Genomic DNA, 23,295 nt, shown 5'->3' with positions numbered 1-23,295 from the left:
GCGATTTATGAGATTGAAAATGTTATGATGAGAAACTTTATGCTGATGTAGTTCTAAGCATGGTAAGAGTTAGAAGGATTGCATGTAGTGCCCTTGAAAGAAATGAGTTGTCTTGATTTTATGTTCAATGATGGTAAGAATGCTTTAAGGTGTAACTTGAGTAATGTTGAGAGAACATGGAGATTTTGTAGAAGTTGAGGGCAACTTTCTTGTGTGACTAATGTCTAATAGTTGTTCTTGTGATTGGGTTGAACTTCTTGTGTAGGTTTACTTTAATGAGTAAAGTGGTATGAATACCTAGTAAGGGAGTTTTGTTCCGTGAGATTGAGTTAAGTGGTGCCTAAGAGTTGAATGAGGCTCTGTTTAAGGGAGTTTGTCTAAGCTTGAATCCTAAGAGAAAAGTCTTATGCTTAGCTTATAAGGTTGATGTTTAATCTTGATGTGCATGAGTTAGGGGTAGTATGAGCTCCTATCTTTTGAAAAGCATAGTGGTACTTTAAAGTATGAGACTTTGAAGATGGATATAACCTAAATGGGGGAGAATAAGTTGTAGAAAAGGTGGTTTTGAGTATAAAGTGAATGGATGGGTCATCTTATATTTTATATGAAGGAAGGTGTCTTAAGGTCTAATGTTAAGGGATAAAATTAAATCTAAGTTTTGCATAATGAATGTTAAATAGAATTACATGTAATGTACTTAGTCCAAGAGAAGCCTCAAGGGTCATTAAGTGGGACTGGTAGTATGGGATGCTACTCTAACATTGCACTAAGTGAAACTTACCAAGTCTCTTTGGAGTAAGTTAGTATGGTCTTGTCTCTCATATTGTCATGCTTTCTTGTAAAAGTTGCTTGAAAGGTGCATTATGATAATTTTAAAGAAAGTGACAGTGAAATTTTGAGTTCACTATAAATAAGTCCAAATTGTGAGGAAAATTGCATTTTTCATGAATTATGGTTTCAATTTGTTTAGAAATTATGTTTATGAGCATTTTAATGTTGGATAAGGTAGTTCATTCATAAGTGAAGGTATGAAACTGAGAGTTGAATTTGTGAAGTTTTGCAAAGTTGCCTGTGTACAATGATGCTCACAGTGAAAATTCTCATTTTTGAAGAAAACTGCCTTGTCATGAATTGTGGCTCTTATGTGTAAAAGTGTTGTATATGAGAATGTTAAATGTTGGAGAAGGTAGTTCCTCCATAAGTGAAGGATAAGAGAAGATTTTGAAATGTGGAAGTTGTTACAAAGTGTTTGCGTTACAAAGTGTTTAAAAGTGTAAAAATGTGCTCCTTGGTATTTGATGCTTTGATTATGAATGTTTTGATAATTATTTTTAATGTGTTGTGTAATTCTATGTGAGTCCTTGATAGTCTTAAAGTTTTAGTGTCATTCGAGGACGAATGTTATTCCAAGTGGGGGAGAATGTAACATCCTAAAATGAATTAAGGTGAACTAGATCTTCATGGTTGTTTATTGAGTTAATTTTAATTTAAAATGATTTACATTAATATTCTTAGGCAGTGTGTGAAGTTTGGATAAGTTTGGAGGTCAAACTTTCGAGAACGTCCATGGCGTTCGCAAAGTGTGCCTTACAGAGTGCTTGTGTGTCTTGGTGTGTTTGAGTGAGTTCTACATGCTTGTTTTAATAGAAATTTATATGAAATGTTACTTAGACCTAGAAAATATGTTTTGGGGTTTAACGTCTGGGCACGACCCCACCTAGGACCCACAAGGGGCTTTAGAGAATGGGCCCAAGACTTTAGTCCAAAACTGCCTGGCAGTGTTCACCAACATGACTAGTCGACGGCACTCGACCAATGGATGGCTTGTTGACTTGGTCCGTCGATCGAACCTACAGGTATGCAGGTGTGGAGTGTTTCAGACCCAACCAACGACCCCCATCGACGGGGCATCGGTTGACAAACGGTCCGTCTGTTATGACTCATTGGTGCTGCCTGTAAAAAGTTGTTAAACGTTGCCTTGGCTTGGGGTGTTTGGTAAATTCACCCCAAGTCTTTTAAAGACCTTGGGAATTATTTTTTTTGGGTTATTTATGTATATTAAAGTATTTCAAACCTAAGACCTAATTTTAGACTTTATTTCTTAAAACCCAAAACCCCTCTCCCTTAGAAATCTCTCTCAAGTCTCCTTTGAATTTAGAAGTCAAGAAGAGTTAGGAGGGTTGTTGGTGGTCGTTTCTTTATTAAAACTCAGTGGGGTCTCTTCAATGTGAGGTATGGTATCCATCCTTGAACTCTCTTCCATTCAAGGATCCCCTTTCCAAAAGATTTCAAAAAGGGGTTTTAACTATAACTTCTTCTATCTTTGACTCTAAGGATGGGTCTTGCATGAAAATATTTCTAATGATTCAAATATGATGTTTTCTAATGTTAGTTGATTATTTTAATGCAAAAACTTCAATGAAAACATGTTAAAGCTTTTTATCAAATTTTGTCTTAAGAAATGGGTGAAATGAGCATGAGTTGTTAGTCTTTGATCTTTGGTTTCTTATGGTTGGCATTTTTGTTTAGTTACTGCCCTTAGGGATATACTATGATGAAATGTTGAGTAAAAATGTAAATAGGTGTGAAGGCTTTGGAAGAATGGTAAGTTCGTTTCATTGTTAACTCTCTTTATAAATTTTTCTTGAGTGGTATGGTCCACCTTCTTGGTGATGGTATTTAGTTGATGAATTTGATTATACTTAGTATAGATTATAAGTGCGGCTTTGAAGGCAAATATGTGAAATGAATTGATATTGAACTTGTATTGTATATTATGAAGCTTGAATTGCATGTTTTGCTTAGATTATGCATAAATGAATAAATGTATCTATGTGAAGCATATAAAAATGTGTGATGTGACAAAACAAGGTCTAAGCATGTGTAGAATGACATGTAAATGAAATGATGCTTATGTGCAAGGTGTGCTAACATGTACACATACATTCACACTTGAATTGATGAATGAAGCTTAGTTAAGTCAAAAAAGGGAGTTTTGAGGTGAACACTCTTTGTGACTTAAGATGAAGTGTTTAGTAGCAACCCCACCACATCCTAAGAGCTTTCTAAGATAGGTTGGAGGATGAATGCCTTTCGTAAGTTGAGATGTAGTGTTCACTAGTTATCCTTAACCTATTGTTTATAATGTTGAGAATCCGTGGAAAGTTATTCCTAGCAACGAGAGGATATAAAGAAGAGGTGGTAACACTTCGTGAATTGAGATGTTATATTCCAATGTACCTCTTGAGATGAGTACTCCTCGTTAGTAGAGAATAAGTTACTTAGTAGCATCCTCATCCCTTAACTATGCGCCCGGATAGGTTTAGCTATTGGACAAGCCATGTTAAAGACAAGAGAATGACCTTACTCTAGGGAAATGAGGATCTCTCATCTGATAGGGGTTAATATCGGGATTACATGTTCAGCTCTCATGGTCTATGTGGGTTAAGCTAAGTTACCACAAAATTAATGAAAATGTTAAGTCTCCTAAAAGAGAGTACTACTTAGGGTAGGTAGTGGAATGAGAGGTTATTTGTCCATTGCACTAGGTAGGCATTCCGAAAGGGGAGTCTTGTTGAGCTTTGTGTGAATTGAATAAACGGTCTCCTAAAAGATTGTACTACTTAGGGTAAGTAGTGGAATGGGGCGATATATACCCATTGCACTAAGTAGACCTTCCAAAAGGGGAATCTTGGCGCCAAGCCTTGTAAAAGAGTGTCCTACTTAGGGTAGGTGGTGGTATGGGACGCCATCTACTCATTGCACTAAGTAGGAAATCTGAAAGGGAAGTCTCGGTGGGTTGTTTGGGTGTTCTTCTAATATATTGTCATTGAGTGGGGGCTTGTTCTCCAGAGTGAGTAAGCCGAAAAGGGGTAGTCTTGAGGATCGCTTTGGTGTATATTGAAGGAGGCATATGTTTACTTCCTTCATTTCTAACCTTGGTGAGTCTTAGTATAATCCTTAGTAGGGAAACTCCTACAGAAATGAGTTCACTTCCTCTTTGATTGGCCTTGGAAGTTCACTCCTTAGAATAGGATTAGTTTATTGTAATGTCCAAAATGAGTTCAATGAAACATTTTGAAAGTTTAATGTAAAGTGGCTTCTTTTGCCAAAATTATGGAAATTCTTCTCTAAGTATTAAGTGATGATTCTTATGATGTTTTACTTCTATATTAATGAATGTTTTACTTAATTGGCATGACAATTTTTTTTTACTAAAATGTCTCTTTTTGCGGGTTTTTGCATATGTCATACTTAGTACATTATTTTGTACTAACCCCATACTTTTCTATACTCTATATAAGTATAGGTTTTGGAAGCAAGGTTGAAGTCAAGAAGGCAAAGCTTTGGAAAGTTCATCGGAAGACAAAGTGTGTCCCCATATATCTGAGGGCATATTTCCTATCTTCATAGTTTCCTTATGTTAAGACTTATTATGTATTTCTTTAAATGTAAAGGGTCGTATCGTTAAGTTATTTATATTGTGTTTTTACGTTTGGATTGTGACGATGAGATTTTCTAAGTATTTATAAAATAATTCCTTTTATATTAATTATCGTGAAAGGTTTTAATTCTGTTTTACTTTTCATGTCTTATGTAATGAACAATAGTTAAAGGGAATGTACAAGACCCCAAAGGGTCAAGTACGCCGGGTCATGACTCAAGGGTTCTCCCTCACTTCTAGGAGGTACTTTCGGGTCGTGATAATCATATACTCATTGCACTATGTAGGAATTCCGAAAGGGAAATCTTTGTGTGTTGCTTGAGTGTTCTTCTAATGTCTTATTATTGAGTGGTGGCTTGTTCTCCCGAGGTAAGTAAGACGAAAGGGATAGTCTTGATGATCGCTTTGGTGAATATTGAAGTAGGTGTATGTGCATTTCCTTCATGTCTTACCTTGGCATGTCTTAGTATGACCTTAGTTAGGGAAACTCCTATGCAAATGAGTTCACTTCCTCTTTGATTGGCCCTTGAAGTTCACTACTTTGGAATATGTTTACTTCACTGTAATGTTAAAAAGAGTTCACTGTGATTTGGAGAAGCTTACTATAAGTTGGTCCTTTTTGTTAAAATTATGGAAATTCTTCTATAAGTATTAAATGATGATTATTATGTTGTTTCACTTCTATATTATTGAGTGTTTTACTTACTTGGCATGAAAATGTATTTATACTAAAAATTTTCCTTTTTTCATGTTTTTGCATATGCCATACTTAGTACATTATTCGCACTAATCCCATACTTTTCTATGCTCTACATGTATAGGTTGGAGGTTTCTGATGATTTGAAGGCAAAGCTTGGGAAATCTACTCTCTCAAGATTTGGTATGTCCTCATATACTCGAGGACATAGTCTATGCTTATAGTAGTTTTGTTATTAAGACTGATTATGTATTTTTCTTTCAATGTAAAGGGTCGTGTCCTTAAGATATTATGTCGCGCCTTTAAGTTGGCTTGTGATGATAAGATTCTCTAAGTATTTACGAAAGACTTTCTTTTTATTAAATTTCGTGAAATGTTTTGAATTCCGCACTACTTATCATTTCTTATGCAATGAACGATAGTTAAAGAGCTTGTACAAGACCCCAAAGGGTCAAGTATGCTGGGTCATGACCCAAGGGTCCTCTCTAACTTCTAGGGGGTACTTTCAGGTCGTGATATTAAGCCTTTAATACACTAGTTCATAAAGAAGGCTTTAGGAGCTTGCTCTTTCATACATCATATTGCTCAAAGGATTCTATGATGAGAATATCCTTTCATCATAGACCCTAATTCATGTGAGAATGTCCTTTTACATGTTCATACAATCATATATCATGTGTGTATGCATACAATGTGAGATCTACCTTCACATAAAAACCTCTAGTCACATATGTTCATAACTTCATCAATCATCTACTTCACATGCATAGAAATAGGTAATGATGCATAGGAGAACTATCCTTTCCTTAGTCATCATGAATATATCCTATTCATAGGTATAATGAAGTGTATGTGTGTACATTGGTCAACATAATTACATAATGGCTTAACACCTAACGTTGAGGAAGCCACCTGCTAAAGATCACAAAATATGTACAACCTTTCCTCAAGTCTTAATAAGTCATACACACATATAGAGTATTAAGGGCTATAGACTACACACACTCACATTATATCATAGGAGATAAGATCATATTCATTATTAGAATACTCCACACATTTATATAGGGTTTATATAGGTAAGGGTCATGCTATAAGAGTATTTATCATCATAAGCCATATTAAACCACTGCTAACACTAAAATGATCATCACCTATGCACAACATCATCCACATACCTAAATCATGCAACTAGTGTGGAAGACTATTCACACACTTCACATAATATCAATTCACTTAGAACATGATATCAGAATCAAGACTAAATCCTTCAACTTCCTAACATGGAAATCATGCTATTAATTCATATTTTATCTAATGCCATCAAGGTCAAGATCATGACACATGTACATGTACAAGAATGTAAACACCACCGCCATAAGTGGACCAAACCAAACAACGCCCTTCAAGGAAAATTAAATATATATTCAAAGCTAAATAAGAAAAAATAGATCAACTTACCAAATCTCCAAGATAGTTATCGTCTTGATAAATTCTCCACAATTCATAATTAATTGATAGATAATACTAAGATGAATCAATTGACAATAATATAATAACAATTGAATCACAATCTAGACAGATCACAAGATAGATCATGGGTTCATCATGGAATTGGATTGGAAATCATGTTAAACCCATTGATTAATCACATGGTAAACATTAGAATGCTTTTGAAATCACATTAAAAAAGAACCCATGGCTAGATTGAACGATAGGATTTTTGACTTTCATGTTTGATAAATCTTTGAAAGGACTCCATAGATGAATGGTTATATAGGGATGAAGGATTAACATACCATCTACATTATATAACCCACAAAATTCTGCGGATAAAGCTCCATGAATCCACCTCCATATCTTGTTCTTGATCTTGGTCTTTAATGGGGTTTTGGGAGAGTTTGATTTGAGAGGGAAGAATAGATTTGAGGAATGAGTTTAAATTAGAGTTAAGGCTTATATACTAACCTATAACACCTAAAATACACCTAAATTAACTGGCTATAGTTTAATTAAGACGTGACGTGAATTTCTCAATTCACCCCTAGCATGGCAGCGTCCCAAACATATTGCAGGTGCAACCTACGGATGGCGAGGAAAGGGTCGTCGATTGAATAATGCGCCGTCTTGATACTCCGTCGATGGTGACTGAGGCTCCTTTATTGGGAAATGAGCTCACACGCCTAAGTGTGGAGCAATGCCCCCAATCGATGGGGCATTGATGAAGGCACGATCAATCGTTTGCTAGGCGTCGTTTGGACACTACCTAGGCAGTCCATTGCCATCTTTTGGGTACTTCACAAGGACCCTTTGGGTGGTTCTTAGAAAGTCATGTGCTGACATTTCGAACCTTAAACGTCCATATACGAGTCAGGATCCTCCCCAATAAATTCAGACCCCAAACAACAGTTAAAACATACAAAGGCATACTAGAACACATTAGTACGTCTAAAGACTAACTTTCGAACATCTCGGATGTTCTTGGACATTTGACCTCCAAACCACTTCAAATCAATCATACACACTGTAAAACACTTAATCAATATATTAATAACCTTTTAGGCACATGTGAGGCTCTATACACCTTAGTTCGTTTTGAGGGTCTTGACATCAAGAATGACCAAAGAGAGGTACTTAACTTTGGTAGTAGTATGGGATGCTACCTTAGCCTTGCACAAGTATACTTGGAGGTGGCTTGTGAAATAGTTCATTTGAATAAGAAGTATAATGAGTTAGGTATGAACTCTTATATGCTTTATTATGATTTTTATGCTTAAAATTTTCATGTTATGCTTATGCTTTTTATCTCTCATGATTATGTGTATTGTTGACTAACCCTTTGAGATATCTAATATTCCGTATGATAGTCTCCATACTATGTACATTATGTACTAATGCATATTTTTCCTACACTCTAATCCAATGTAGGGTCTTCAGGAGATTGAGTTTCTTGAAGGGTAGAGTTCCCAAGGCTTGTGAATAAGTGAAGAGTGGTGAGTCCTCATAGCATCTGAGGATACCAACCCTATGTTGTCTTTGATGTTCTTTTCTATGTTTAAACTTTTGTGGGCTGTGTCCCAAGACATTGTTATTCATGTTGTCATAGATGGTTTTTGAGACATACGTTAGAAAGACTTCCATTTTATGAAATGACTTTGACATTATGTTTTTGAGAAAAAGTTTAATATTTCGTGCTACCTTTCATAAATATAATGAATGATGTCTAAGGGCTTGTACAAGCCCTCCGAGAGGTCAAGTACGCCGTGTTGCTTCTGAGGAGTGCTCCCTGGTCATGACAACTAAGGTGGTATTCAATGATATGCCAAACGTGAGACAGATTCAAATGAGCTCATTGAGTGAGGTTGAAACATCCAAAGACTAGATCAAGAGAAGGCGATCTGAAGTACGAGCGATGATTCATCGAATGAGCTCGGCGAGCCCGACTAATATCATCGAGTGAGACACACATTGGGTTTTTGGGATGAATTTTTTGAGAAACTATCAATATCCCATAGGAGAAAGAAAAAGAGAGTTTGAAAATTAGGAAAATAATTCTTCCTTTCAGAATATAGTTTTAGTTTTTAGAGGAACATTTTTACCTTGTGAAGAACACTTTCTAGCTTTTGGGTTTTATCAACTTTTCACTTATATTTGACAAATTGAAGTTGAATCCAAATATTTACTTAGAATTGCCTAATTTAATATTACCGATGACTACTTAATGGAAGGTATAATTTCTTTACATTGTGTGATAGATGGCTAAAACCCCAAGGCATAAAGGTGCAATTATAGGGTTTGGGTGTTGATATAATGTAGTGGGTATTGTGTTGTGCTCTATCATAGTGTTGTTCATACATTAATTAGTGTTAATTAACATCGAGTTAATTTATCGATTAAAGTTGCGAACTTAACTCCTACTTTCGATCTCCGGTTATCGAAGTGAGAAATTAGTCTAATACTAGCAATTTAGGTTTTATGCCTATAACTTCCTTGAAAATAGAGGCTATGAGTGAGATCTATTTTCCCCATCTCTGTAGCGAAAGAGAGAATAAAGTAAGGTATTGAGTTGTTATCTTGGTATATAGATGAGACCAAAAGGAGATTCTATGCACTCTATGAGATCGAAAGAAGATTAGTGTCGTTGAAGATGACCTAGTCTATTCATGACTGTTCATCACTATAGAACATCATATTACCCCTATGTATCATTGATTGCCAATCCCTGCACCTCTAGATTGCTTTTTTTTAATTCTTGTAATTCCCGTGATTTTAGTTTAATTGTGACAATAGATAAATACTTTTTTATTAAATTGGTGTAATCATCCATACCACTTGTTTTTACTGTTACAAATGGATGATTTTATAGGAAGACTCTACTATATACCATTTAATGTGAAATTTGACCCCGACTCCTCATTTTTTTATCGATTACGGCCGTTGATCCTTTTAATTGATTTGAAGGAGGACATTTGAGCGTTATTAATAATGGTTTATCAAATTATACTAACAATTATGTAATGTATGTATATTTATTTGACCATCATTCCTTCTATCCTTAATAAATAAAAATAAATGAATAAAACGATGTAATATCAATTTTCCCACAATAAAGTGAAACTATTAGAAAAAGAAAAATAATTTTTTTTTAAAAAAATAAACAACAAAAAAGTTTTCTTAATAGTGTTATTTTGCCACGATATAAACCGTGACTAATGTATTAAGTAATTAGTGGGATCATTTTGGGTAATTTTGTAAACTTGGGTAAGAAAGGTGGTAAACAAATATTAGGGGTTAACCTTATGTAATTTTCCTTGAAAAAGGAAAATTTTAGAAAGACCTAAACATAAAGGCATAATAAAGCCTAATAACTATAGTTTCGATAATTATGCTTTATATTTATAGTTTTTTTTCTAAGGAGGTTGCAGTTTGTTATTTCTCTTGTGAATACACAAAATATATAGATTTTATATTTATACATTTAAGAATTTTTCAAAACTCCGATTGTATATTTTGTATGCCAATATATATACAAGGTTATTTGTAATAATTTTTCATAAATCATATACAAATGTTAGGGTAAACACATACAAAATTCTAGATTTATTAAATCAGGAATTAAACTACACAAATTACGAATATGAATAACAAAAAAAAGAAAATTATAGCTGCAAATTATAATTTTTTAAACTATAACTATAGTGCCGAATAAAGAAGGCTAACATTTGTTACTGTGTATAATTTTCCCCAAAAAAATCTGTGAAATTTATATTTTGTTGACCACAATAACTTGTGATTTATGTTTGTGTATATTTTGTTCATAATAATAAGTATGTTAGAAAAAAATGAATCATGTAGAAAAAATGAATCATGTGAAATTTATATGTTGTTGACCGCAATTACTTATGATTTATGTTTGTGTATATTTTGTTCATACTAATAAGTATGTTAGAAAAAAATGAATTATGTAGAAGTAAAAGAGTAGTAATAATATAAATAAATAAAAAGTAAGTTAGAGAGACCCTAAAATTAGAGAAGAAAAGTAATACTAAAAAGGAGAAAAGCGGCTTGGTAAAGGGTGAGAAGAGAAACGCCATCTGAATGCCGAGATTCATGAGGTGTTTCTCTTTGTTTTGTATTGTAGTGAATAAAATAATGAATCTCAACCTTGTTATTGTGAATGATTGTTTGATGCTGAATTTTGATAATTTAGGGTAGTGAAGGTTTGATATGACTGTGTCAATGGCTTCCAAACTACAACTTCATCAAAACGTTGAGGTAAGGTTTGTTTGTTTATGTTGAATTGCATTTGCATGTGCTTCGTTTTTGTGAATGGCATTGCTATTTATTTATTTATTTATTCAGGTGAAGAGTAGTGAAACTGGATTTCTGGGTTCATGGCACTTAGCTACTATCGTTGGTTTTAATGATTTTGTTCCACAAGTTCAATACCATCACCTTCTCTCTGATGACAAGGAAGAAGAAGCTTCTATCAACTTGATTGAATCGGTTAACCTTTCTCCAATTAGGCCTTTCCCACCTCCACTTCAATTTCACACATCCCTTCTATCTTATGGACAATGTGTTGATTTGTTTTATCAAGATGCTTGGTGGGAAGGAGTTATATTTGACCATCAAAATGGTGCCCTAAACCGAAGAATTTTCTTTCCAGATATGGGTGATGAAATCAATGCTCAACTCCACAATCTACGTATAACTCAAGATTGGGATCAGGTTTCACAACAATGGAATCCTCGTGGTACCTGGATGTTTCTTCAAATTATTCACGAGATTGAGAATCTCCATCCCCTTTTCGTCTCACTCAAACAAATTTGGTATCAAATCCGGGAGAAGAATGCCTACAAATACCTCAAGGAATGGACATCTACTTCGGCTGATATCTGGAGGAACTTGATTAACCAAGTTGTGCATGAAAACGCTATCTTAACCGTCAAGCATTTCTTTTGTGAGTCCAACACTTCACCAGGCTTTCTAGAGGGAGGCCCATTGCTAGAATTTTCACAACCCACTGAAACATATTTTCATAACTCAGCCATTTTACCTTTTATTGAAGCCATATGCAAATCAATTAGCGGGGAGATGATGTGTATGGATCGGGAGGTATCATGTATAGATAAAAAACTTGTTTCGGAGGGTTTTGGACCAATCTCAGACAATGTTCCATTGAGTGCTAGTGCTTTATTTAGCTCAGTTCTACCAAGCCAAGAAGAACTACAAGCTGTATCACCTAATGCTTTGCCAGTTTTACACCCCCCTAAAAATGAAATTTCTGGTACTTCGTCAATTACTAAGAGTGAGAGACTGAACTTTGAGTCTTCCAATAAAATACATTCTAGAAAGAGGAAGCGAGTTGAGTGGATGACCATCGCCCATGTAGCTGAGCTTTGTCCTGATGCAGTTTCTGAGTACAATGATAATTATATGTCGAACCACAGGTCCCCAGAATCCTTGCAAAAACTTAAGATACATTTGTTTCACTTAGGATGGAAAATTGAGCAACCAAAGGATCGCAGCATCACTAGGACACGGTACATTGCTCCTGATGGAAAAATATTCCAATCACTTCGTCAAGTTTGTAAGATGTTGGAAAAGTCAGAAACTTGGGCAGAAGACCAAAAAACATCATATGATGGTTCATCTGATGACCTCAACTTGTCTACTTGCCTGGCAAAAACAAAGACACGCAGTCAGGTGTCTGAGCTGCCATATACTTCTCAAGAACCAATCATTGATCCTGAAATCTGCCGTGAAGCTGTGATTGAATATTGTTCACGGGGATCACCAGGCAATCCTGCCTATAAGAAATTGAACAGTGGGGAAAAGAAGTTTACGATCATGAAAGCTAAGAAGCACCTAGCTGCAATAGGATGGATATTTTATTATTATCGGGGAAGGGACAAGAGAGAATTGCGGTACCATTCTCCTCATGGGAAAACATTCAACACTCTTCTAGGGGCATGCAGATGGTGTATGCAGCAGTGGAAAGCTGAGGAACAGATGCCTGAATTATTTTCCCAGTCAACTGTTCTAGAATATCAGGGGAATTTGGCACCTCAGAGAACCTCATGTGAGAAGTTATCAGCGGCGACTTTTGCTGTCCTACCACTTGCTAAAGAACCTGCTCAACTTAATAAAGTCAAAGTTTGTGAAATCAGTAAAACAAGAAAGAAGACTATTCATGGAGGTGGCATGTTGAAAAAAGAAAATGAATCTAGATCTTCAAGAACAGTAACAGATGGTACAGAATCTGAGTCTTCAGTTGGTCTGTTGCGATCCAGTAAAAAAGCTCGGCAGGGGACACTTTATTCTTCCTTGCATCATACACCTCGAACAGTTTTATCTTGGTTGATTGACAATAATGTGGTTCTGCCGCGTGCGAAAGTGCAGTATCGTGGGAAAAGAGATGGTCGTCCAATGGCAGAAGGGCGGATCACTCGTGCAGGGATCAAATGCAAGTGCTGCCAAAAAGTTTATGGAATTAGCAGTTTTGAGGTGCATGCTGGAAGTAGTTATCACAGACCTTCAGCAAATATATATTTGGAAGATGGACGATCCCTTCTTGATTGTCAACTGCAGATGAAAGAAAAGACTAGTTTAAGACACACGAGGAAGAGAACCCCTTTGCTGAAAAAGCGCAGCCATTTGGGCACTAATGACTATGTGTGTTCCGTGTGCCATTATGGTGGTGAATTACTTTTGTGTGATGAATGCCCGTCTTCCTTTCATACTGGTTGCCTTGGAATGAAGGTCTCTCTCTCTCTCTCTCTCTCTATATATATATATATATATATATATATATATATATACATATATATATGTATATAATACTTTTGTCTCTTTCTCCTCTTAAAGATCCATATTGTCATTAAGGTATTGTCAATTTATTGGTTAGACAGTGTGAGAGAGAGAGAGCATTTTGCATATTGGTTCTACACCTGGTTTGATACCAACTTAAGGTTATTACTTAAATAGGAGATCCCAGATGGAGAGTGGTTTTGCCCATCATGCTGTTGTGAAACATGTGGCGAGAGCAGATTTGATAAAAACAAAGACCAATTTACTGACAGCAGTCTACTTATCTGTTTTCAGTGTGATAACAAGTGTAAGTAGCTCCTTTGATAATTTTTTATGTTCCTACAAAAGCTTATCTTAGGCATACAGAATTCTGTGAATGTGTGGCATTACTCATGCTGATCTTTTTTGTACAGATCATGCTCGGTGCATAAGAAATAAGGGTTTTCAAAAGCTGGATTATCATCCTGTAGGAAGTTGGTTTTGCAATAAGAGATGTGAGCAGGTATTTGATTTCATGCCTAACTCAGGAATAGAAAACATTGGCATCATGAGTAGAGACAAAGCTACCATATCTTGTCAATTGTCTCATTGAGAAGTTATTCCAGTGTAGAATGAAGTTCACCAGTCGGATCTTAGAAAACATTCTTACTGATTATTCTCATGTTATTGATCCTAGGGAAATGTGAAATGCGGGAAAATCATCATGTTGACCTGCACCAGTATCCTCTTTGTCTATTGAGCTTCACTATTAAGAAACATTTTGTCTAAGTCAACTGAAATATCTATTGCAGATATGTTTGGGTATCCGCCAACTTTTGGCAAAGCCAGTTGTGGTGGGAATTGATAACCTCACTTGGACTTTATTGAAATACGTGAAACCTGATGATTTTGATTCAGATGCTGCTAATGATGAGTTCATCTTGGAGACTTATAGTAAACTTAGTGTCGCTCTGGATGTGATGCATGAATGCTTCGAGCCTGTCAAAGAACCTTACACAAGGAGAGATCTTATAGAAGATGTTATCTTTAATAGATGGTAATGTCCAGGTTTAGAAATTCATGAGCTACTATTGTGGAATTATGTGCAAATAATCTTGTTCAACCACATAATTTATGCAAAACAAAAGTATGCATTTCATATGACACTTTCATTGTTGACACACTCTTTCATCAAAGGTTAGAGTAGACCTTTCACCATTCATGAACTTAATCACCCTTGATTTTAGACTTGCCATAAATAGAAGTTGAGTTTATTATTTGTAACTATAGATAACATGGTACTCTGTATAGAAATTATCTATAGATGACAAGGTATATCTCAACTTGAGTACAGACATATGTTTTAATTGTTTATGCTCTGACAAAATGTTGTAATTTGAAATCGCAGGTCAGAGCTGAATCGCTTAAATTTTCAGGGTTTCTATACTGTGCTTCTGGAAAGAAATGATGAAGTTATTTCAGTAGCAACTGTAAGGTATCCAACCATTATACATTAGTATTATTTATTCAAGTGAAGTTTTCTCTACTTTTTATTTCAGTAAATTCTCTTTAAAATTAGTTGAACAATGTGATTGACTCTTATAGATAGTAAGCTAACAATTTTCATGCCCATAGGGTTTATGGAGAAAAGGTAGCTGAGGTTCCTCTTGTAGCAACAAGATTTCAGTACCGCCGACTTGGAATGTGTCGCGTCTTAATGAATGAGCTTGAAAAGGTATGCAAATCTACTTTCTTTCATTTACCTTCTTCAGGGAGAGGAAGGAAAGTTGTTGCTGAGGATGTACATAGTATGTATTTAAAAGATTCCCAATAGTTACTTTATTAAGCAGGGATGTTCTGTTCATGAAAGCTATAACTTGTTGGGGATATCTTTGAGTTTTTATTTCTTAGTCATGTGCTTCTTTCCTTCCATGGTTATAATATATTAACATTTTCGAGGCTATGCATTTGACTGATGGGACATCAGCTTGTTCTCCTTATCAGAAGTATAAACATGCAGTATTATAGGAGAAAAACCTTTCGACATCATTATATTGCTTCTCTAGATTAAGCAGCACTCTTAGGGCTCTTTATTTTTGGCTTCAATTCTCAGTTATGCTACATTGATGTCAAGTTCTGATTACCTATTGAAACAAAAGGACTTCAATTCTAGTTAGAATAAATAATGATATGAGGCACATGTATGACAGTGATAATTGCAATGATCCTGATAACTGTGGCTATTTATATGGTTTTCCTTTTTTCTCGTGATACCAAAACAAAATATTAAACCTACATAGGTGGGGAATTGCGGATTATGATGAATATGCTTTGACATAGATTTAATATGCTTTTCGTCTGATCTGCTTTTTCTTTCCACTAAAGCTATTTTGTTCTTCATTCCAGAAACTCTTGGAATTAGGAGTTGAGAGGCTAGTTTTGCCTGCTGTACCAACTGTGCTAAACACATGGACCACTTCATTTGGTTTCTCACTGGTGAAAGAATCTCAGAGGTTAAACTTCTTGAATTACACTTTCCTTGATTTCCAGGGTACAACAATGTGTCAGAAACTTCTCCAGAATATCCCTCCAGAGGTATCAAGTGAATCAACAGGTATGTAATACTCTTCATTTACTCTGGAAAGAGATGGAGATTTGATATGGATGGACTAAAACTTCATTTTCATCCAGAAGCTTATCAAACTCAATTTGACCACATAAACAGCAAGGAGAATGTTGAGTTGGATGGAAACAGTGCGCTTTCTGAGGTCTTCCAAGCTGAGCAAATTGAGGAGAGTGCAATTGTGGACCAAGGATCTACAGAGTATGTTCCCCCTTTGATTTCTGTTTTTAAGGACTGAACAAGGTAATCAAAGAGATTACATTCAATTCATGCAGAACATGACATGAAAATTGTAATACAACTTTGATAACTTATTCAAGCCTGATAATTATGCTTTTAGGAGACTACAACAACATACAAGTGCAATCCCACTAAGTGGGATCTGGAGAGGGTAGGGGTACACAGACCTTACCACTGCATATGTAGACTCATTTAAAGAGTCTGTTTCCGAAAGCCCATCGGCTCAAGTACATCCAATTCCAGTAACAGTAGAAGAAAACAATGAAAGAAAGCATAACAATAAAAACGAAAAGCAGTGTAGTTCCTACAAGAAAGGAACAATACCGCAGCAAATAGTGTGATAATTGAAATACAACACACAATATCTGACGTTATATAACAAAGGCAAGACAACACTCTACCTCTATTACCTTCTATCCTAATACACGATTTCCATTCTTTCTTATCTACGGTCATCTTCTCAGTGAAGTTGGTCATATTCTGTCTAATCACCTCTTCCCAATATTTTTTGGGCCTACCTCTACCCCTCCTCATACCCCCTACAACCAGCCTCTCGCAGCTCCTCTCTGGATTGTTAGTGCATCTCCTCTTGAGTGTTCACATGCCCATCTCTGACTCTCTTTTCTCATCTTGTCTGCACAGGGGCCTATCCCACCTTCTCTCGAGTAATCTCATTCTTAATCTTGTCGCTCCTAGTATGACCGGACATCCATCTCAACATCCTCATCTCCGCAAGACGCATCTTCTGAACATGTGAATTTTTGACTGGCCATCACTCCACCCTATACTACAAGGATGATCTAACCACCGCTCTGTAGAACTTTCTTTAAGTTTAGGTGGTACATTTTTATGAGGCAAGCCTCCATCTCATCCTAGCCGTGCCATGCGATCATCGTCGATGTCCCACTTCCCTGGATCATGGATCCAAGATATTTAAAACACTCTCTTGGGAATAGTCTGTGTGGCAAGCCTTACTTCCCATTTGCTTCATCCGACGCAACACTGAATTTGAACTCTTAATTTTCCGTGGTGGTCCCGCTCAACCTGAACTCTTTGGAGTCCAGAGTTTGTCTCCAAACCTCAAAACTAGCATTAACTCTGTCCCGTGTCTTCATCAATCAATGCAATGTCGTCCGCAAATAACGTACTCCATGGAACCTCCTCTTGATTAGACCGTGTCAACTAATCCATCACCATGGTGAATAGGGAAGGGCTAGAACAGATCCCTGTTGCAGCCCCATCTCAACTGGGAAGTGCTCCGAATCTCTATGTCTTTAGGAGGCTGATCATTCTAATCACATATTAAAGTGTCAGCTAATCCTCTTCTGCAATATAAGGTGAGAGCAGGGGCATGTTTTATTGGGCTTGAAATCACTGTATGGGATGTGAAAGATTCAAATTTTTATTAATTGAGAATAAACCACAATTCGTCTGTATGTGAGGATGCCTAGGCTTTAGTTTCAAATTGTTGAAAAACTATGTTTTACACATTTAAGTAGGAGTTATCTCAGTGAAACAATTTCTATTTCGTTGGTGTTATTTCTTTGTTTTACTGTAATACTCAAGAAACATGGTCAGTCAGGGATTCATACCCAGCATGTATGGCGTAATTGTTGGTGTTGCAGATTTGGAGCATTACTCAAATAGTTTTGATTAGGCTCAGTGCAAGAAAATTTATTTAGTGTTGAATTTGGTCATGTCTAATGTTCTATTGGTGAGATTTCACATATTACAATTTAAGAGAAGATGACGCAGAAAGTAAATTGAATTACTCTTGCCTTTTTTAAGCTTTCCTCTTAAGGGGATGACCAGATCTCTGGTATGGATCATTTAATGTTTTTGCTCAAAATGTTGATGAAGTATGCTGCTTGAGGGCAATTGGTCTTTCAACATGCTTATTGAGATGATGTTTTCCCCAATCAGGAACTAACAAAAACAGTGCAAAAGATCCTATTTAGAATGTCATATGATTAGCACAAACCACCAAAATGCCCCTAACCAATCCACAGTATGAATAGGAGGCACTAACTGTGTACTTAGCTTTTATCATCATGTTAACTTTGGCACGGGCTCTTCATTTTTCGTTGTCAAATTACAGTTTTGAACATTCTGCTTAAGGAATAAGGTCTCTTGTGTGTATCATTTAATATTATTGCTTAAGAAGTGTATGAGGTATCAGCTTGAGAAAAGCGGTCTATCAATCTGTTCATTGATATGATGTACACCCAACAAAGGGTGTAAAAATTGTTGTTATTTTACTGGTTCACAAAAGGTTTTCTTTAGGATAGATGTGGATCAAGAATATCGTAGCAATTGCCAACTTGAAAGGCTTGATATTCTTGATTCTTCTTCTTGGTGAGAGAGTACATCTGATTTATAGGTGTCAGAAATAAAAAGTTATTTTGCAGAATTAGAAGCTCTATATTGAAGCCTTCTTCTAAAGACCTCACAAGATTAAGCCCACCCCCAACTACAAGAGTGTGTAACGAAGGAACAAAGATGTGAACTTAGCTTGTCTGGGGATTTCTTCATTTTTGAATTTCACTCAGATAGGTGAAGAAAAACTCGACTTGGCAAATATAGTGGTTAAAAAGTGTTCTCAAGTGAGTTTGCTCCATAGGTAACACAGAGACACAATGATTACGTGGTGAATAGTAGATACTAGCAGGTCCACCCATAGGATGGTGCATAAACTTTCAGATGCAAGATGAGAGAGTTGGATTTACTCCTCCATTATCTTTGGTGTGAAATATGTCTATTCGTTGAAGAGCCAGGGATAGTGGATAGAGGATTAGAAAGTTCAGCAAATGAACATCTTACTTATTGATCTATTTTATTGTAAAAGAACGTTGGGTTGTTGAGTCTGCCTGTAGTTAGTTATATTTTAGGCTGTTCAGTGTTGATTGACCTTGGAACAGTGAACACATTTAGGATCCAAATGTGCACTTAGAACTTGATTGTGTTCTTGTGTCCAAACCTTGGCAATTTTTTTCCCAGCTGATAAAACTTAACTGTTGTACTATTTGTCAGTGCACCTGGAGGATTTGAAAGCAATAATAATACCGATGCTCCAGCTCCTTTCAGTACTGTGGTAACCTTCGTTTGTTCTGAACATTGTCTCAGCAGATTTTCTTACTTAGATTCTTATGCTAAGTATTATTGTTTGTGGTGTTTGAACAGGCGAACCAACAATCTCCTCTTGGCTGCCAGGATGAAACTAGTCTGCAGTACCAAGCTGAAGTTAGTGATAGTAAGGTTTTAGAAAAAACAGGTGTTGTTGAATACATATGTTACAAGCGGAGAAAAAGATATCCAGACTGTGGATGCTAAGCTGGTTTTGGAAGTAGTAGTTATCTATATCTAGTAAGCTGGTAAAATATTAGAAAAAGATGGAATACTTTTGCTTTGTTAACCTTATGTTTTCTTGTTAAGGGAGACAAGTTAGTGGTGTATATGTTCATGTACAGCTATCTCTAGGTGCATACATACATCTTTTCTAATCCTAAAACTACAAATGTATAAAACCACAGTCCACGGGAGTCCGAAACTCAAAGGGTAGAAAATATTAACAAAAATTCCAAAATGGTATATAAAATTTTATATAAACCAAAACGGTAAAATCGCTGCCGACGCAGCGATTTACTTCAACTGAAAAAGTAAAATCGCTGCTGAGGCAGCGATTTTGCCAAAAAATTTTTTTTTTAATAAAAAAATGAAGCAGCGATTTCAAAATGTTTCTTCTTACAAATTGCTGCCAGGGCAGCGATTTAACATTATTTATTAATTTTCTTTCTTTTTTAAAAAAATAAGGTATATCGCTGCTCTGGCAGCGATTTATGAAGAATTTTTTTTTTAAATATTGCTGCCAGTGCAGCGATTTATAAAAAAAAAATAATTTTGTTATTAAATCGCTGAGCAATTTTTTAAATAAAAAAAAAATTTAAAAATGTTAACTTATGTATATAATTTATAAGAAAATATACATTATTTTTAAAAAATTAAAAATAAGTAAATATATTTTCTTTCTAAAAAAAAGATATTATATTGAATTTAAATTTAAATAATATTTGAATTCAAATAATTAATTTTTTTAAATAAAAAATTAAATGAGAAAAATTATTTAATTTTTTTTAAAACAAAATTATATACTTATATATATATATATATATATATATATATATATATATATATATATATATATATATATATATAAAGTGAAAAGGATCACATGACAATAGTAAAATTTGTTTTTTTATCGTAAATAGTTGAAGAAGTTCACATGTAAATAGTACATGAGACTTTCAATTCTATAAATTGGAACTTATCCTTCATATTCATATTACTTTCAATCTTCCAATCTACCAACAATTTTAGGTAAAAACATTTGAATATTATGGGAGAGTCTAGCCAAAATTTCAGTCATTTGAATTGTTTCTCATCGGATTCAACTAATAGGTAAATAAAGTAATGTTTTCTTATTTCTTAAAAATTATTTTTCTTATATGTAATATATTTATATTATTATTTTTATAGGTATGATCAAATTCAAAATGCAGTGAGTTATTGTACACAAATTGTAAATAATAATGTTATGGGTGATGAACGAGTTGGTGAATTGCACAATGATGAACCTTCCGAGCATGAATTAACAGACAATGATGATATGTATGACGGCGATGATGATAATGTGAATAATGCACCTAATGCATCCGTTGAAGATCAAAGTATTAATTATCATTCTACAGCGATTCCATACTTAGATCACACTGACGAAAATGCAGAAGATTTTATGTACACGAGAGATGGCGGTTCCATTCGAACGGCACTTTGGAATTCAAACAATCCTAAACATATCCAGTCAGGTTCGATTGTTGAAAACTACATATTTTATAGTTGTTTATTTATTTATTTATTGCATGTTGATTAATTTAATTTGTATATGCAACTAGGTATGTTATTTATGAATAAGATGCAAATGAAATCTGCAGTAAGAGCATATAGTCTTGCTATTAAAAAAGAATTTCTTTGTGATCAATCCAAAAGTAAAAGTTGGAAAGTTATTTGCAAGCGTCATGAGTTAGGGTGTGATTGAATGATTCGGTTTAGAGAGATTTCAAGCGGTATGTGGAAGACAGGAAAAATGATTGAACCGCATACTTGTCTTACAGATAACTATAAGGAGGATCATTTCAATTTGAATGATAACATGATTGCCACTTCATTAATACCATATGTTATGCAAAATCCGGACATAAATATTAAGATGATCCGTGAAATTATCAAAGGAAAACATCACTATACTCCTAGTTACAGAAAAGCACAAAAAGGTCGAAGAAAAGCATTTCGAATGGTTTATGGTGATTTTGAAAGTTCATTTAAGGCATTACCTCGATACATGGCTGCACTACAATTATTCAATCCAGGCACTATTATTGAGTGGGAGCATCATTCTACAACAATGCAAGGTGAGCAAATTTTTAAATTTCTTTTTTGGGCTTTTAAACAGAGCATTGATGGTTTCAAAAGTTGTAGGCCGGTCATTTCTATCGACGGCACACATCTTTATGGTTTGTATGATATCAAATTGTTAATTGCGGTTGGAATTGATGCGAATGGAAATATTTTTCCACTTGCATATGCTTTAGTTGCACGTGAGAGTTTTGAGTCTTGGTCATGGTTTCTCAAGTTATTATGGACACATGTAGTTTGTGAATGACAAGGAATTGGTCTTATTTCTGACCGTCATCAAGGAATCTTGCAGTGCGTTCAATCTTATGATTGGTTGAGTCCACCCAACACATATCATAGATTTTGTGTTCGACACTTAAAAGCAAATTTTAATAAAAAATTTGTAAATAGTGAACTCGAAAATCTAATGTGGTTGGCTGCTACTGAGCATCAGGAGAAAAAGTTTATGCAACGGATGCAACAAATCAAAACATTGTCTCCTGCAGCATATGAATGGTTAAATGAATTTCCTTTGGAAAATGGACAATGTATAAGGATGGTGGTCGTAGATGGGGTGCCATGACGACAAATGTGTCTGAGTCATATAATTGTTTGTTGAAAAAAGCTCGGGGGCTTCCTGTGACTGCCATGGTTCGAATGACGTTCAAAGCTCTCGTTGATCGTTTTGTCGAAAGAAACAATCTTGCAATTGCATTACTTCAAAGTAATATGCCATGGCCTCTTGCGATAGATAAAAAATTTAATGATTATTATCAAAGAGCTCAAGGGCACACAGATATGATGACTTACAACACAGGTGATGGAGTTTTTGAAATTCTTACTTTTGCTCATGATGGTAAAGGTGGGAATGTCCACAAGGTTACTGCAAAAGGTAAGAAATGTTCTTGTGGAAAATGGAGAAACTATCATATGCCTTGTTCGCATGCCATCAAATTTTGTGGACTTCGCGGAATCGAGCCAAAATCTTATGTAAGTAAATTCTACAGTGCAAAATATTACAAACGAACATACAGTGAGACATTTAATCCAGTGGGTGATGAAATGTATTGGCCACCAGCTCCTTTTAATTTAATTGCAAATACTGAATATTTGCGGACAAGTGGTACGCAAGGAAGAAGCCGACTTAAGAATGATATGGATATAGCTCCGGCTCGCATGACTAGAAAATGTAGTGTTTGTAAGGAGACAGGTCACACAAAGGCACGATGTCCTACTCGATTTTAAATATTTTGTATATGTTTTTAAGGTTAATGTGTTTTTATTATCTTGTTATTAATATTATGATATATCTTTTATATTTATTTGTTGACATGAATTTAATTTGTCTTGTGCATTTTAAATATTGTACGTAAAAAATAATGATTTTACCTAATATAAAAAGTATTGATTTGACCTAACATAAAAAGTATTGATTTGACTTATGATTAAAAAAAAGTAAATCCTGCAAACTTGTTCAAATATACAAAAATGTTGACAAAAAGTATTGATTTGAGATAAAAAAAAAGTAAATCCTGCAAACTTGTTCAAACA

The 23,295-nt window shown here is 35.1% G+C and overlaps 2 protein-coding genes across 9 annotated transcripts; both read left to right on the top strand.

The window, feature by feature from the left end:
* The first annotated feature begins 10,608 nt into the window (after positions 1–10,608).
* Positions 10,609–19,748, top strand: LOC101264968 (uncharacterized). 7 transcript variants are annotated; one of them, XM_010327880.4, is made up of 12 exons: positions 10,609–10,756; positions 10,852–10,916; positions 11,004–13,406; positions 13,632–13,761; positions 13,868–13,956; positions 14,246–14,490; positions 14,842–14,928; positions 15,069–15,168; positions 15,840–16,047; positions 16,159–16,257; positions 19,327–19,387; positions 19,477–19,748. In XM_010327880.4, exons 2-12 carry the CDS (start codon positions 10,869–10,871, stop codon positions 19,556–19,558), a joined length of 3,552 nt encoding a protein of 1,183 aa, XP_010326182.1. In that variant the 5' UTR covers positions 10,609–10,756; positions 10,852–10,868; the 3' UTR covers positions 19,559–19,748. The 7 variants fall into 7 exon arrangements, with proteins under 7 accessions (XP_010326182.1, XP_010326181.1, XP_025888729.1 ...); XM_010327879.4 differs by having other exon boundaries at positions 16,128–16,257; XM_069289274.1 differs by having other exon boundaries at positions 10,664–10,758; positions 16,125–16,257.
* A 784-nt stretch (positions 19,749–20,532) lies between these two features.
* LOC138338329 (uncharacterized) lies at positions 20,533–23,066 on the top strand. 2 transcript variants are annotated; one of them, XR_011211793.1, is made up of 2 exons: positions 20,533–21,158; positions 21,246–23,066. XR_011211793.1 is itself a non-coding variant. In XM_069289273.1 (2 exons), exons 1-2 carry the CDS (start codon positions 20,888–20,890, stop codon positions 22,010–22,012), a joined length of 819 nt encoding a protein of 272 aa, XP_069145374.1. In that variant the 5' UTR covers positions 20,540–20,887; the 3' UTR covers positions 22,013–23,066. The 2 variants fall into 2 exon arrangements, 1 of the variants encoding a protein (XP_069145374.1); XM_069289273.1 differs by having other exon boundaries at positions 20,540–21,158; positions 21,465–23,066.
* Positions 23,067–23,295: the final 229 nt, after the last annotated feature.

This window comes from Solanum lycopersicum, chromosome 9 (assembly GCF_036512215.1).
Source record: "Solanum lycopersicum chromosome 9, SLM_r2.1".
Classification (NCBI taxonomy): Eukaryota; Viridiplantae; Streptophyta; class Magnoliopsida; order Solanales; family Solanaceae; genus Solanum; species Solanum lycopersicum.
Note: the sequence above shows the minus strand (reverse complement) of the source record. Positions and strands in the feature narration are given on the sequence as shown.